This window comes from Oncorhynchus nerka, linkage group LG14 (assembly GCF_034236695.1).
Source record: "Oncorhynchus nerka isolate Pitt River linkage group LG14, Oner_Uvic_2.0, whole genome shotgun sequence".
Taxonomy (NCBI): Eukaryota; Metazoa; Chordata; class Actinopteri; order Salmoniformes; family Salmonidae; genus Oncorhynchus; species Oncorhynchus nerka.
In genome coordinates, this window is record NC_088409.1 from 43254983 (window position 1) to 43272439 (window position 17457).

At 43.6% G+C, this 17457-nt stretch overlaps 3 protein-coding genes across 3 annotated transcripts; 2 read left to right on the top strand and 1 right to left on the bottom strand.

Annotated features, from left to right (window-relative positions):
* Positions 1-301: 301 nt before the first annotated feature.
* LOC115142061 (apoptosis-associated speck-like protein containing a CARD) lies at positions 302-1705 on the top strand. Its single transcript, XM_029681537.2, has 3 exons — positions 302-391; positions 802-870; positions 1300-1705. The coding sequence occupies exons 2-3, from the start codon at positions 834-836 to the stop codon at positions 1560-1562; spliced, it is 300 nt and encodes a 99-aa protein (XP_029537397.1). The 5' UTR covers positions 302-391; positions 802-833; the 3' UTR covers positions 1563-1705.
* Positions 1706-5614: 3909 nt separating this feature from the next.
* Positions 5615-17401, top strand: LOC115141160 (dnaJ homolog subfamily C member 28-like). The gene is made up of 4 exons (XM_065000094.1): positions 5615-5793; positions 6329-12241; positions 12350-12525; positions 12967-17401. Exon 2 carries the CDS (start codon positions 6357-6359, stop codon positions 7524-7526), a length of 1170 nt encoding a protein of 389 aa, XP_064856166.1. The 5' UTR covers positions 5615-5793; positions 6329-6356; the 3' UTR covers positions 7527-12241; positions 12350-12525; positions 12967-17401.
* Positions 7562-9261, bottom strand: LOC115141159 (potassium voltage-gated channel subfamily E member 1). The gene is made up of 3 exons (XM_065000096.1): positions 9056-9261; positions 8884-8964; positions 7562-8743 (listed from the first exon to the last, which is right to left on the bottom strand). The coding sequence occupies exon 3, from the start codon at positions 8696-8698 to the stop codon at positions 8276-8278; it is 423 nt and encodes a 140-aa protein (XP_064856168.1). The 5' UTR covers positions 8699-8743; positions 8884-8964; positions 9056-9261; the 3' UTR covers positions 7562-8275.
* Positions 17402-17457: the final 56 nt, after the last annotated feature.

The window sequence follows — 17457 nt, forward strand, 5'->3', positions numbered from 1 at the left end:
GGCCTATGACGTCAGACGGTGCGAAGATGTACAGTATCTTGAAGAGAAGCCTATTAAACAACATAGAACAGAAGATACATAGCCCAATCTCACAAAACCTGGTTTAAATTACAGGTTGGCACAAAATAGGCCAAAAACCGTTGGCGACATATTAATCGGTGTCTTTGAAGACTTGGGAGAAGCTGAATTGAAGAAGTTCAGACGTAAACTCTGTGACCGCAAGCAGGAGCCAAAAGTTCACAAGAGCATTGTTGAGAAAGCGGGCCCAGTGGACTTGGTAGAGCTTCTGACCCGTACATTCACTGAATACGGGGCTGTGAATGTGGATATAGAGGTCTTGGGTGCAATTAACTTCCAGGGTGCAGCAGGGAACTGACGGATTTCAAGAAATGTAAGTCGAATTAAAGTAGGGAGGCACGTACATCGGACATTTAAAAAAATATATTTAATTTCATATCTTTGAAATGTTTAGAAACCACTTCAGTTAACACAAAAGTAGGCTAGAACAAACCTTTATTAGACCTAGGTCCTAAATAAATTGCATTGAAATGTCCATAACGTATGGAAGGTAAACTATAAGGAAGTTGACAGTTTTACTTTCACTTATGTGAGAATTCTATTTTGCTCTTCTGGCCAGAATGATATCATACAGTAGCATATATTCAATTTGCAACTCAAAATAGGCCTAATACATTATACCATAAACACACATTTCGATTTCTTGCTGATTTCGATGTATCTTTAGGCCTACTATTCATATTTTTATTCGATTGGTAGTGTCTCATGAAGCCTATTTTACAGCTCACAGATCTTGCGTAACATCGGGTGCTGCAATGGCTGGTGCACCTGGTACAAAGAACATGATCAAAGGTAAACACTAAAACCAGGTGTTATATAGCCTAAAGTCTCAAATATGCCGACGTTATTAAAATGTATGTTTTACTGTAATTAGTGATGGTTAATGGGGAAACATTCAATACCTAAAGTATTCTACCTTGATGAGCAATCACAAAAGTCCTTCCATTTAATTTCTTCTTCAACATACTGTAGTTGCAACTGCTGCCCTCCTCTAGAATCCTCAACAGCATTTTTCACTCCCCATAGTTTATTTAATCCTGTCTGAATTAGAAAATGTGCATCACGTCTATCCTCCAATTTGCTCACCCTACACACATGCACGCACACAAACACAACATTAAAGGAGGCATGTAGAGATATAGGCACCTATCACATATATTGTGTATGCTTTGCATTCCATCACTGTCAAAAGTCCCAAGTCATGTACTCTCTCTACCTCAGATAAACACTTTGTGGACCATCACCGGACGTCCCTGATCGACAGAGTGAGCCAGGTGGAACCCCTACTGGATAGACTCCTGGAGAGGGGAATCATCACCCAAAACGCCTACAGTGAAGTGAGGGCTAACAGAACCAGTCAGAAAAAGATGAGGGAGCTCTTCGACGGCCCTCTGAAAGCATGTGGGCCCAAAGGCAAAGATATATTCTTGGATATCCTGATGGATTTGGAGCCATTCCTGATCAGTGACCTGAAGGGGGAATAATGTGGATAGGGGCCATTTTTCTTTTTTTTAAGGCAAGCGACAAAAATATGATGATAATAATGCACTCTGTTTGACATTATATTCTTAAATTGGAAAAATGAATTGTCTCCAACATTTGCAATAAATGAAACATTTTATATTGACCGCTGTTTTTTTCTTTTCATTAGCAAATACTGTGTGGTAAATTCTAATCATCTAGCTTTTTTAAAACTCAACAACAGAAAACAAATGAACAAATCAAATCAAAACAAATGATCAAATGTTATTAGTCACATGGTGTAAAAGAGGGGAGAGGGAGGCAATGCAAATAGTCTGGGTAGCCATTTGATTAGATGTTCAGGAGCTTTATGGCTTGGGGGTAGAAGCTGTTTAGAAGCCTCTTGGACCTAGACTTGGTGCTCCGGTACCGCTTGCCCTGCAGTAGCAGAGAGAACAGTCTATGACTAGGGTGGCTGGAGTCATTGACAATTTTTAGGGCCTTCCTCTGACACCGCCTGGTATAAAGGTCCTGGATGGCAGGAAGCGTAGCCCCAGTGATGTACTGGACCATTCACACTACTCTCTGTAGTGCTTTGCGGTCGGAGGCCGAGCAGTTGCCATACCAGGCAGTGATGCAACCAGTCAGGAGGTTCTCGATGGTGCAGCTATAGAACCTTTTGAGAATCTAGGGACGAATGCCAAAACTTTTCCGTCTCCTAAGGGGGAATAGGCTTTGTCGTGACCTCTTCACGACTGTTGGTGTGCTTGGACCATGTTAGTTTGTTGGTGATGTGGACACTAAGGAACTTGAAGCTCTCAACCTGCTCCACTGCAACCCCGTTGATGAGAATGGGGGTGTGCTCGGTCCTCTTTTTCCTGTAGTCCACAATCATCTCCTTTGTCTTGATCACGTTGAGGGAGAGGTTGTTGTCCTGGCACCACTCGGCCAGGTCTCTGACCCCCTCCCTATAGGCTGTCTTGTCGTTGTTGGTGATCAGGCCTACCACTGTTGTGTCATTGGCAAACTTAATGATGGTGTTGGAGTCGTGCCTGGCCGTGCAGTGAGTGAACAGGGAGTACAGGAGGGGACTGAGCATGCACCCTTGAGGTGCCCCTGTGTTGAGGATCAGCGTGGTGGATGGGTTGTTACCTACCCTTACCACCTGGGGGGCGGCCCGTAAGGAAGTCCAGGATCCAGTTGCAGAGGGAGGTGTTTAGTCCCAGGATCCTTAGCTTATTGATTAACTTTGAGGGCACTATGGTGTTGAACGCTGAGCTGTAGTCAATGAATAGCATTCTCACATAGGTGTTCCTTTTGTCCAGGTGGAATAGGGCAGTGTGGAGTGCAATAGAGATTGCATCATCTGTGGATCTGTTGGGGCAGTATGCAAATTGGTTTTAGGGTTTCTGGAATAATGGTGTTGATGTGAGCCATGATCAGCCTTTCAAAGCACTTCATGGCTACAGATGCTATGGGTCGGTAGTCATTTAGGCAGGTTACCTTTGTGTTCTTGGGCACAGGCACTATGGTGCTCTGCTTAAAACATGTTGGTATTACATACTCGGACAGGGAGAGGTTGAAAATATCAGTGAAGACACATGCCAGTTGGTCAGTGCATGCTCACAATACACGTCATGGTAATCCATCTGGCCCTGCAGCCTTGTGAATGTTGACCTATATAAAGGTCTTACTCACATCAGCTGCGGAGAGCGTGATCACACAGTCTTCCGGAACAGCTGGTGCTATTATGCATGTTTCAGCGTTATTTGCCTCGAAGTGAGCATAGAAGTAACTTAACTCATCTGGTAGGCTCGTGTCACTGGGCAGCTCTCGGCTGTGCTTCCCTTTGTAGTCTGTAATGGTTTGCAAGCCCTGCCACATCTGACGAGCGTCAGACCCGATGTAGTACGATTCGATCTTAGTCCTGTGTTGCTGCTTTGCTTGTTTGATGGTTCGTAGGAGGGCATAGTGGGATTTCTTATAAGATTCTGGGTTAGAGTCCCGCTCCTTGAAAGCGGCAGCTCTAGCCTTTAGCTCAGTGCAGATGTTGCCTGTAATCCATGGCTTCTGGTTGGAGTATGTACGTACGGTCACTGTTTGGACGACATCATTGATGCACTTATTGATGAAGCCAATGGCTGTTGTGGTGTACTCCTCAATGCCATCAGAGGGATCCTGGAACATATTCCAATCTGTGCTAGCAAAACAGTCCTGTAGCTTAGCATCTGCTTCATCTGACCACTTTTTTATTTATCTAGTCACTGGTGCTTCCTGCTTTAATTTTTGCTTGTAAGTAGGAATCAGGAGGATAGAATTATGGTCAGATTTGCCAAATGGAGGGCGAGGGAGAGCTTTGTAATGCGTCTGTGTGTGAAGTAAAGGTGGTCCAGAATTTTTTCCCCCTCTGGTTGCACATCTAACATGCTGATAGAAATTTGGTAAAACGGATTTAAGTTTCCCTGCATTAAAGTCCCCGGCTACTCGGAGTGCCGACTCTGGGTGAGCATTTTCTTGTTTGCTTATGGCGGAATACAGCTCATTCAATGTTGTCTTAGTGCCAGCCTCAGTCTGGGGTCGTATGTAAACAGCTACAAAAAATACAGATGAAAACTCGAGGTAGATAGTGTGGTCTACAGCTTATCAGGAGATAATCTATCTGAGGCGAGCAATAGCACGAGACTTCCTTATATATCGTGCACCAGCAGTTATTTACAAAAATACATAGTCCGCCGCCCCTTGTCTTACCAGACGCCAGATGTTCTATCCTGCCGGTACAACGTATAACCAGCCAGCTGTATGTTGATAGTGTTGTCGTTCTGCCACGACTCCGTGAAGAATAAGATATTAGTTTTGAATGTCCCATTGGTAGTTTAATCTTCTGTGTAGGTCATCGATTTTATTCTCCAAATATTGCACGTTTGCTAGCAGAATGGAAGTGGGAGTTTATTTGACCGCTTACAAATTCTCAGAAGACATTATGTACAAAATAAGTAAAAATATAAGTTACAAACAATGCAAAGAAACGACCAAAAAAGCACAATTGGTTAGGGGATACTTAAAACATCAGCCTTCTTCTACGGTGCCATTGAATACATGTAGTAACATGGTGTTATGTAGCCTATAAAAATGAGTTTACAATACATCTGTGCTGAGGCTATGTCGTTTCTTAAACATAAACAAGCATACGGCCATTTGAACGTAAACGTCTGCTTATCATAAGTGAGCCATTGATAGCCTGGTCCTAGATCTGTTTGATCTGTCTTGTCAATTAGTTGTCATTGTTTGCATGACATGGAGCGGCAAGGACTGGCATGATGATGGCACAAACAGATTGGTATCCAGGAGTGTATCTTTGAGTCGCATTAGAGTTTCTATTGGACACATTCAGGAAGCTCCCTCCGTTTCGTTCTTTCTGTTTTGTTTGCATCAGTCTCTTCTGTTTGGTTTATTTTGGTTGCTATAGCTAGTGAATATAGGCTACCGTCCATATTTGGCTGTCTGTAGATGTAGATGGGATAATGGCAGTTCATGTGCTAGTCGAAACTAGGTAACTGCATTTCCGATTTACTAACTGGGTGAACTAGTTTGAACTAGGAAACTGACATTTCCAAACTTCCGAACTGGTTGTAGTTATACTGGTGCTGCGTTCAGTCAGTTAGCAAGTCGGAAATGCTTTCTCCTAGTTCCGACTAACACATGAACGCACATTAGCCTGTTTTTACACGTTTTAAGGAATTCTGCCTTTAGTTGCATGTTCAACACATTCACAGTGTCTTTAAAAAAAAAAAAAAAGTATCTTTGTGGAGGACACATCATGTTTAAAAATGCAGGCTACTTGCACAAAATGTTATCTTAGTAGGCTTGTGTGACAATACTTTGTTTGAACAAAACAAATGTAATATTGAACAGTCAACTCAATGTATTTGAAATAAAACGTAATAAAAAAGTATAAAACAAAATGCATACACTATGCTGCTAGCATAATCAAAAGCCACAGTTGTTCACGTTTAGTTTTTGTCTTCAGTGTATCTGTAGTTTAAGAAAACACAGGATTAGGCAAAAACTGCAACTCCCTGCATTCATTGGGACTCCCTGCATTCAATGGGAGAGTTAGCTAACATCACCAAACAAGCATGTCCGACCCCTTCTAATTATACCAAAGTGATCCGACCTGATTGTTGTCTGGCGCTGAACCTATTGGGAAATAACACTGTCTGAAACTAATGAGAAGGACGACTGTATTTGAATAAGGTTAGTGCAATTAGTATCTTGTTAGCTAGATGCTTTGTTCACCTAAAACGCGCATAGAACGATGCAGTTAGCCATGGAGCTCAGCTAGCATGATTTAGCTTCTAGCTATCCGGGTAATAAAGATGACAGCTAGCTACTGGTGTTCTTTCGTAACACGGGAATAGTTACAGTAGTCATCGATACATGTCTGTGAGGTTACATGCTGTAGCTTTAATGCATGTGACAGTAGGTGTCAAATTAACAAGTGCATAATTCCATCAAATATTGGAATTACTACCAGCGTGGGTACCACCAATTTGTTTCTACTATCATTCCACTCACCACCAATCCCTGGCAATGTCATGGAGTACAAGGAGGGGCATGTTAGCAAATGTGGTTCTGTGTTTCAGACTAGACCACTACCAACAAAATGTAAACAATGGTTCAAAAGTATCCCATGACCTTTTCAAATGCATGATATGCATCCCTATGCTAACAATTAAGTGTGGGAACAAATACAACAAGCAACATCATGTTTCTTGTCACTGTTGGGCAGGTGTGTGCTTCTGCGTGCCCCAGCAGAGATGAGTTACGCCATGCAGCTGTTGATTCACCGTGGGGATTTCTGTCATGGCCGCACGCTGCTCCCCCTGGGCCTCCGGTCTCTTCTCCGCACTCTGAGTTCTGGTCCCCATGTGAGCCGCAGCCTCCGGGAGAGCTACCAGCTGTTACAGCTTGAGCTTCCAGATGTGGGCGAGAGTAGCCCTGCGCAGGTGAAAGAAGCCTACCGACGCATGGCCAAGCTGTACCATCCAGACTCGGGCGCTGCTACGGCAGACGAGGCAATGTTTGCGCGGGTAGAGGAGGCATACCGCGCCGTGCTGGCGCACCAGTCCCGGCTTCAGAGCTGTGGGGGTTCGATGGAAGAAGAGGAGGAGAAGGTGAAAGGCGTGGCTCCTCAGCACCGCCACTACCTGAGCTACGAGGGCGTGGGCGCTGGGACGCCTAGCCAGCGCGAGCGCCAATACCGTCAATTTCGAGTGGATCGGGCGGTGGAGCAGGTCCTCGACTACCGCCAGAAGGAGCATGAAACGGCGGCTGCAGCCGAGGGGGCGCTGGTGGAGAGGGACGTCCGCCAGCGCAGCCGGCAGATCAAGGTCACACAGGCAGTGGAGAGGCTGGTGGAAGACCTCATTCAGGAATCCATGTCCCGGGGAGACTTCCGCAACCTGAGTGGCGCCGGGAAGCCCATCAACAAGTTTGAGCACAACCCTTATGCCGACCCCATGACCCACAACCTCAACCGCATCCTCATCGACAACGGCTACCAGCCACCCTGGATTGTCACGCAACGCGACATCCGAGAGGACATCGCGCAGATCCGAGAGAGACTGCTGCAGGGCCAGGCGCGGCTTGCCGACCCCATGAACCCCAGGGAGCATGCTCAGTGGCAGCAGTTGTGTGGGGTTGTGGCGGATGACCTTATGAAGCTCAATAAAACGGTGGATAACTTCAACCTGATTGCGCCCATGCTTACCATGCAAATGGTCCACTTCAGTTTGGAGCGTGAGATCGACCGCGCAGAGAAAGCAGCCATTCAAGGCAGACAGGAGAGCAAGAGGGAAAGAGTGAGGGAGTGGGAGGAGCAGAGAAGAGAAAGAGAAAGGGAGCGGGAGAAGAGAGATAAGATTAAAACACATCAACACTCTTGGCAAGGCGGCCTGCTGGCATGGATGCAGAATTTACTAAAATGAGCAATGGACCTTGAAGCCAAAATGAGATAAAAAAGGATATTTCAAATCAAACTTTTATTTATAATCCATTTACACAGGCGTCAACACACTTCGAGAGGATAAGACAGAGGTGTTGAATCATTTGTCTTTTATGTCATTTTCAGTGTTTTTGCTACATTGGGTTGATTACAGTAGCATGTTATAACACACAGAATAATACAACAAGCTGCTACTACAACACGGTTACTTGACCTTACTGTAACTCAACTGTGCTTTACAATAATGCTACACAGTGTCAGTGTCTGGACCTCAGGACACAATGTTAATGGTATCGGACTACAATAATCCATTTAATTAAATACTTTTAATCTACGTTTATAAGCAAAGCAATTCTTATTACATTGATTTGTTTCTTTGCTGAATGAAGGAATGAAAGTATAGAATACTCAATGTTCGTTATGAATGAGCAGTTGACTGACTTCCAGTCAGATGAAAATCTCTTTAAATAGGAGGTAAGCTTTCGGTCAGTCGACTGACCGAATGCTAAGCTACTATGAGTGGAAGTGTGTGGTGACTTTTTCCAGTTTTGCATTTTGCCTCCCGCAACTTCACTAATCGATAATGGGTGTGCGGTAGATTCTGCCTATGATTGCATTACAATAAAAGAGGTACTGTAACTCAATCTCTCTCTCACTTGTCATTGTGACTATAATATGTTATATTAGGATTGAGAACATCAACACTATTAACTCCTCACTATCCATCCCAATCTATCCTGGGAGCTGCTCCAATGCAGCAGGGTTGCAGATGACCATGGGGTTCTTCCCGTTGTCTCCAATACGTGTGTCTGCCTCATGCAGTGCCTGTGTGACGGCCCGTGGGAGGGTGAGTCCTTTGGTCCAGTCGTGGGCAATGTACTGGTGATACGGATCGTGGGAGCTCTCTAGCTTCTTGGAGCGGATGTAGCTCAGCATGATACCAAACGTGAAGAAACTAAACATACCTACCATCAGTAGAATGTACACAAATCCCTGAGCTTGAGCCTTAGGTATAGCCCCGCCCACTGGGAGAACGGCCTGCTGGGTAGTGTAGTTCTGAGAGAGTACTGGGACCAGTAAACCTGTGCCGTTCAGACATTGCTGTAGGAAGGATAGCAGGAGAGTCTGCAGCTCTGTGCCATTTAAGTGCAGCATTGCTGATCTCTGCTGGTTGTGGAAGGGAACTGCTGCTCTTGTCAACTGATGAGGGAGGAGAGCCTTGGTCAGTACACTCGCCCAATGAGACACAAACAAAAACACACATTGCACATTGCACAAGTCTAACACAGACACGGCACAGCCAATTTGACAAACACACAAACTAATGCTGCGGAACTCACTTCTCTGTTCTCTTGCTGTGGATAAAAATATTTTATCTCTAGTTGCTCCGATGGCTTATGCCTCAGTTTCTGTTGACCTGCCTGAGAAAACTTGGTATTACACATCTAAGATACAAGTGTAGGACAAATTATCAATCACAGAAGAAATATGTAAAATGAAGAGTGCAAATACCTTTGGAAGCTCTCGGTATTGTTGCTCACAAAGGTGCTAGTAGAAGATGGTGACCTTTTTAAATAGAGTACTCCGTTGATTTCCGTTGATTTCGAGGGGAAAAACTGTAAGGTAATCTGGTTCCACCTACACTTCCACTCCAAGACTTCTCTTTCTCTCGCTCTCTCTCTCGCTCTGTCTCTCTCTCTCCCTCACACACATACACACACACACACACACTGACGGACACTAAGAGCTTAACCACGTCAACACGTTTAATGAGCCATAGATGTCATGTCAGAGGTCAAGGTCAGAACCTCCGCATGGTATGGTAGTGGGGGCGTGTGATTTACTCTTATGACCGCAGGACACTGTGGTTCAGTTACGGACACTTCAGTACAGTTAAACCTGTGTGGTAATAACTCTGTTATAGTTGTCTCCATAGCTATGATCACCTGGTCAACATGCTTCAGTGTTGTAAGGTGTATGGTCAGTTTTGTGATCACTTCTGAATTGTCATATCTGTATGTATGGTCAGTCTTATGTTCATGTGTGGTTGTGATGGAGCTAGGCTGTAGAACAAAGCGGCATTCAGACTGGAGGGAGAGTGGCGAGATTAAGTTACAACAGGAGCAAATCACAAATCACCTCCAAACGTCCTAGCTATCCCACTGCTTTTCCGTGTGTGTGCATGCGTGTGTGTGTGCGTACATGTGTGTGTTACCTAGAGACTCACCTTCAGGGGCCTAAGCAATCCAGCGAACATTCAGCATTGCAGACAGAATGAACAACATATAATTGTGTCAATAGTCCATTCTGCATGATAAACATGTCCCAGTGACTAGACCCTAGGCATTCTGCACCTATTGTCCTTGGGACAATCTCATAATTTGCAGATAAAATATTATTTGACTATGCCTTTAGATGTTTGGTGTAAGCCTATACAAAACAAATATCCTATAATCCTATTGGATCTTTTTCTGTGACCTCTGGAATAATTGTATAACTTATCATTATTGATCATATCTTACTATTGCTGACTGCGATGAATATCAAGGTTGCGTGGTCTAAATTCTCATCCGTTAGTAGAGTTTGCCACCAGCTGGCCATTTTGGATTAGTTTGTGACAGGACCGCTGGCTCTGTTGCAAATGTTCCATTCAAGACGGATACATCCTTCAAACACAAGGAAAAGTCCCGAGTTTGTGAGCACATTCGATTTGATTTTCCTTGCTCCATATATGACAGTTAACATTCTGCCTACACACACTATAAAGAAATATACAGTGGCGGGTTTAAACGATCACACTCAACATTCATTACATTCCTATAGGTTGATCATGTCAAACGCAGTTTTTTTTCTTCATCGCTTCGGTACTATTTTCACAAGTGTGTGATGAAATTTCACAACTCAAAACAGATCATCGAAAAGGCTGTTTTTTCCCCTCAAAACATTAAGCACATTTTCAATTGACTAAGTAAACAATCTTACAGTGACCTTTTCACCAAACCTAAATCAGTGTTTCATCCTAGAAATACCTTTCATATAAAGTCATTGCCTTTCACAATGCAATGCTCACAATACTTTTAATATGACCCTCTTCTCATTTGTGTAATGAATACGATGGGAGACAGAGTGCTGGTTTAAAGCGCAGGACGCAGCAGGTGTTTAATTGTAAAGGACCACAGGAAGAGGCAGGTAGCTGGGTCCAGGGGCAGGCAGAAGGGCATACACAGGGTCTCCAAAAAGGTAACAGTACAGGCAGGAAAGGCTAATAACGTAGTCCAGGATCAGGCAAGAGGTTGATGACAGGACATCTGATAGGCAAAAGGTCAGGCAGGGAATAGGTAAAAAGGCGTCGTTAGTGAGGATGGCCAAAAAACATCTTGGCATTAAATGGAGTCGGGAGTTTAGAAGACTGCGCGATGAAGAATGAATGAGTGTCCGGTATTAGCTAGAGAGGCAATGCTTCTAAAATGCCTTTGTACTAGATTTGAGGTTTTATCAATTTTGAAAATCTGAAATGATGTATGCGCTGCAAAGAAATACAATAGGCACCTTTACATAGGCTGAAACACCGGACTCTTCTAGCGAACATTGCTCAGATTCCCTTTGCCGCGGGCTTAAACTTTGTGTATGTAGCCGGTTTGCGGGAGAAAGAGAACCCTAATTCGTCCCGTGTTACATCTCCAATTTGCCGCGGGCGTCTGGTACTCTTAAAGGTTGGACAGGGTTGGCAGGTCTGAAATACAGTTGACCATCACTTAATCCAACTGCGTTTAATGGTTAACCACTTAACCGTTTGGTACCCTATAGATTTTAAGATTTTGTCAACTATATATGGATTTTGAGAACTACAGAAATAAAATGTCTGTTTGTAAAGTATAAACATCTAAATGACATGTATGATACATGATAACCATACATAATGACTACTCATTATTGCTAATTGATTTCACATAGTGTTAACCACATTTGGTCACCATATAAAAGGGTGGGTGTCAACACTTGCAATTTCTTTCAACGTGGAGCAGGATAGACAGCAAGGGAGAGGAAGAAATCAGAGAAGTGGGCATGGACCCTATCAAAGAGGTCAAAGAGGTGGGTATGGGCCCCATCAAAGAGGTGGACATCAGAGAGAGGGTGGCAGATGGCAGGGAACTGTTGTGTCTAGTGAAATCCGGGCCATCGTCGTTGACCATGTGGTAAACAGAGGCCTTACTATGGCAGAGGCTGCCAGATTAGTTCACCCTAATCTGAAAAGATCAACTGTCAATTTGATCATGAGAACATTTTGCCAAGAAAACCGGTAAGTTTGTAGGATATGCACCATTCCATTTACAGTAAGTTACATATTGTAATGTATGTAAATTCACAAAACATGTTACAGTATTCTTACAGTATGATCTATTGACAGTACACACTGTTCTACCCTCAGAATTGACAGAAGACCCCATGGTGGTGGCTGTGGCCGTGTGCTGACAGACGAGCACTGAGCAGGAGTGCACAGTGGTGGAAATGGTGAGGGCCAGGAATGACATACAGTTGTCTGAAAAAATGCAAGCTATTGAGGAGAATGATGACACCTTTGCCAATGTGGCATCCATCAGCCTACCAACAATCGCCCGCCTTTTGAAACACATTTAACTGGTGACTTTTGAGAGAAAAAAACGACCGGGTGCAACAACTGCAGCCGAGTATGCTCAGGTACAGCACTATGTACTGTTTTACTGTTACTATTTCATGCACATGCTACTTAACAATATCATATTGGAATTATGCTGTAAAAAACAACTAACCTAAATATATTTTTAGCGGGTGATGGTGCTTGATGCTGCTGTGAACCATCACTCCCCCGCGACTGCCGCGCAGAAATAACAGCCCACAGACAGAAGCACAAGATTGAACCTCAATTTTCAAGAGCAGTGGTCACCAACGGTTGATCTCCAAACATCTCAGGGTGCTGGCGGTAGGTGCACCCGATTTGCTAGGTGGGTAGGTGAACTGTTGCCATTTTGAACCATTTCATGTGTCTGAAGGTACAAACTCTGCCTTTCCGGCGGGCCCAGAGAGCAAATCAATTGCGCTATAGGTTTACCGCTGGCTGTAGTAACATAGCAGGCATAAAAGAAAGCTACAGCAAAGTTGATACTGTGAGATTTCAAAACATTTAAACCATGACTAGAGAGAGACTGTCAACGAACACAGCAAAGATATGCTGTTTATGTTCTTACTAATTACTGTCAACACTTTGTATTCAACACTTTTATAAGGAATAAAATGCTAATTCTTCCTATTTCTACTCAGCACTACAACAAGCATTGCAGCAGTAACGAATGAGTAGGAAAGTGTATCTATAGGCTTGCGTTGTTATTATTAGCGGCTTGGGCTTTTTTTAATATAACAGAATATTTCACTTTCTCTGTTCATAGGAGGAACAGCATGAATTTGTGCCTAAGGCAGTGTAACTCGAGTTTAGCCATCAGCTGGAAGACGGTGTCCCTTTTTGGTCAATGTCAGTGGAAACTCACATAGGATGTACCCGTGACTAGAACTATTCAACGCTGGTCTGACCAATCGGAATCCACGATTCAAGATTGTTTTGATCACGTGGACTGGGAAATGTTCCGGGCAGCCTCAGAGAATAACATCGATTTTATACGCTGATTTGGTGAGTGAGTTTTTAAGGAAGTGCATTGGAGATGTTGTACCCAGTGTGACTATTAAAACCTACCCTAACCAGAAACTGTGGACGGATGGCGGAATTTGCACAAAACTGAAAGCACGAACCACTGCATTTAACCATGTAAAGATGACTGGGAATATGGCCAACCGAATAACAGTGCACTTATTCCCTCCGCAAGGCAATCAAACAGGCAAAATGTCGGTATAAGGACAAAGTGGAGTCACAATTCAACGGCTCAGACACGAGACATATGTAGCAGGGTCTACAGGCAATTACAGACAACAAAAAGAAAACCAGCTACGTCACGGACACTGATGTCTTGCTTCCAGACAAACTAAACACCTTCTTTAGTACAGTGCCACCAACGCAGCCCGCTACCAAGGACTACGCCCCCCCCCTCTCCTTTTTTGTGGCCAACGTGAGTAAGACATTTAAACGTGTTAACCCTCGCAAGGCTGCCGGCCCAGACGGCATCCCTAGCTGCGTCCTCAGAGCATGCGCAAACCAGCTGGCTGCTGTGTTTACGGACTTATTCAATCTCTCCCTGTCCCTGTCTGCTGTCCCCACATGCTTCAAGATGACCACCATTGTTCCTGAACCCAAGAAGTCAAAGGTAACTGAACTAAATGACTATCGCCAGTAGCACTCACTTCTGTCATCATGAAGTGCTTTGAGAGACTAGTCAAGGATCATATCACCTCCACCTAACCTGTCACCATAGACCCACTTCAATTTGCATACCTATCCAATCTGGCCAAAAATAATATCTATGTAAGAATGCTGGTTGTCGACTAGTTCATCATTAAGCTTGAGGCCCTGGGACTCAACCCCGCCCTATGCAATTGGGTCCTGGACTTTCTGACGGGCCGCTCCCAGGTGGTGAATGTACGAAACAACATCTCCACAAGGCTGCGTGCTCAGCCCTGTCCTGTACTCCCTGTTCACCAATGATTGCTTGGCCATGCAGGCCTCCAACTCAATCATCAAGTTTGCAGACAACACAACAGTAGTGGGCTTGATTACCAACAACGATAAGACAGCCTACAGGGAGGGGGCAAGGGCTCTCGGAGTGTGGTGTCAGGAAAACAACCTCTCACTCAACATCAACAAAACAAAAGAGATGATTGTGGACTTCAGGAAACAGCAGAGGGGAGCACCTGCATATCCACATCAACGGGACAGCAGTGGAGAAGGTGGAAAGTTTTATGTTCCTCAGCGTACACATCACGGACAAACTGAAATGGTCCACCCACACAGACAGTGTGGTGAAGGCGCAACCATCCTCACAAACTTTTACAGATGTACAATTGAGAGCATCCTGTTGGGATGCATCACCGCCTGGTATGGCAACTGCACCGCCCACAACCGCAAGGCTCTCCAGATGGTGGTGCGGTCTGCACAACGCATCACTGGGGGCAAACTACCTTCCCTCCAGGACACCTACAGCACCCGATGTCACAGGAAGGCCATAAAGATCATCAGGGACAACAACCATCTGAGCCACTGCCTGTTCACCCTGCTACCATCCAGAAGGCGAGGTCAGTACAGGTGCATCAAAGCTGGTACCGAGAGACTGGAATAACAGCTTCTATCTCAAGGCATTCAGACTGTTAAACAGCCATCACAGAGAGGTTGCTGCCTACATACAGACTCAAAATCATTGTACACTTTAATAAACGGATCACAAGTCTCTTTAATAATGCCACTTTAGTAATGTTTACATATCTTGCATTACTCATCTCATATGTACAGTTGAAGTTGGAACTTTACATACACCTTAGCCAAATACATTTAAACTCAGTTTTTCACAATTCCTGACAACTAATCCTAGTACAAATTCCCTGTCCTAGGTCAGTTAGGATCACCACTTTATTTTAAGAATGTGAAATGTCAGAATAATGGTAGAGAATGATTTATTTCAGCTTTTATTTCATTCATCACACTCCCAGTGGGTCAGAAGTTTACATACACTCAATTGGTATTTGGTAGCATTGCCTTTAAATTGTTTAACTTGGGTCAATTGTTTCAGGTAGCCTTCCACAAGCTTTCCACAATAAGTTGGGTGAATTTTGGCCCATTCCTCCTGACAGAGCTGGTGTAACTGAGTCAGGTTTGTAGGCCTCCTCCTTCTGCCCACAAGTCTTCTATAGGATTGAGGTCAGGGCCTTGTGATGGCCACTCCAATACCTTGACTTTGTTGTCCTTAAGCCATTTTGCCACAACTTTGGAAGTTTGCTTGGGGTCATTGTCCATTTGGAAGACCCATTTGCGACCAAGCTTTAACTTCCTGACTGATGTCTTAAGATGTTGCTTCAATATATCCACATAATTTCCCTGCCTCATGATGCCATCTATTTTGTTTAGTGCACCAGTCCCTCCTGCAGCAAAGCACCCCCACAACATGATGCTGCCACCCCCGTGCTTCATGGTTGGGATGGTGTTCTTCGGCTTGCAAGCCTCCCCCTTTTTCTCCAAAGATAACGATGGTCATTATGGCCAAACAGTTCTATTTTTGTTTCATCAGACCAGAGGACATTTCTCCAAAAAGTACGATCTTTGTCCCCATGTGCAGTTGGAAACCGTAGTTTGGCTTTTTTTATGGAGGTTTTGGAGCAGTGGCTTCTTCCTTGCTGAGCGGCCTTTCAGGTTATGTCGATATAGAACTCGTTTTACTGTGGATATAGACACTTTTGTATGTGTTTCCTCCAGCATCTTCACAAGGTTGATTTGCACTTTTCGCACCAAAATACGTTCATCTCTAGGAGACAGAATGCATCTCCTTCCTGAGCGGTATGATCGCTGCGTGGTCCCATGGTGTTTATACTTGCGTACTATTGTTTGTACAGATGAACGCGGTACCTTCAGGCATTTGGAAATTGCTCCCAAGGATGAATCAGACTTGTGGAGGTCTACAATTATTTTTTCTGAGGTCGTGGCTGATTTCTTTTGATTTTCCCATGATGTCAAGCAAAGAGTTTGAAGGTAGGCCTTGAAATACATTCACAGGTACACCTCCATTTGACTCAAATGATGTCAATTATCCTATCAGAGGCTTCTAAAGCCCTGACATAATTGTCTCTAATTTTCCAAGCTGTTTAAAGGCACAATCAATTTAGTGTATGTTAACTTCTGACCCACTGAAATTGTGATACAGAAATAATCTGTCTGTAAACAATTGTTGGAAAAATGACTTGTTATGCACAAAGTAGATGTCCTAACCGACTTGCCAAAACAATAGTTTGTTAACAAGACATTTGTGGAGTGGTTGAAAAACAAGTTTTAATGACTCCAATCTAAGTGTATGTAAACTTCCGACTTTAACTGTATATACTGTATTCTATACCAGCCAATGCATCTTGCCTATGCCGCTCGGTCATCACTCATCCATATATGTATATGTATTTATATTCTTATTCCATCCCTTTACTTAGATTTGTGTGTATTAGGTAGTTGTTGTGGAATTGTTAGATTACTTGTTAGATATTACTGCACTGTTGGAACTAGAAGCACAAGCATTTAACTACACTCGCATTAACATCTGCTAACCATGTGTGTGGCCAATACAGTTTGATTTGATTTGTGACCCTATACCTGCTCCCATACTCTCCTTTCCTCAACCCTATTGAGGAATTATTTTCAGCATGGTGGTAGAAGGTGTACGATCGCTTTCCCCAGGAGCGTGCCACCCTCCTTCTGGCCATGGATGAGGCATGTGACAACATCATTTCAGACCAATATCAAGCTTGGATTTGCCTTACCAAAATGTTTTTACCTCAATTGCATGAACAATGACATCCACTGTGATGTGGATGAGAATTTTTGGCCAAATGTGCAAGACAGGCTTGATGCAAATTAATGCATGCTAAACGTTGTTTTATTTTACTTTACATTTGATTACAGACAGTACACCTATGTTGCAATTATATATATTTTTTAACGTGCATGAATGATTGTAGAGGATGTTTTCATTGATCACACCTTTGATCACACATTGGATACATTTTCTGTCAATGTTGTTGGGTACTGTAAGTGTATTGCCTAATATGAAAACTGTGAATCTACTGTAATTAACAGTACTGTAACATATTACTTTCAAACCTTGTAAGGGTGATTTGAAACACCTTATCTTGCATTGTTTGCTATTGGTTTAACTGGTAATTAAAACAACTAATTTGAAAATATATTGTTGTGTTTCGGTGATTTGAAACCAATTCTCATTACATTTCACAATAAACTT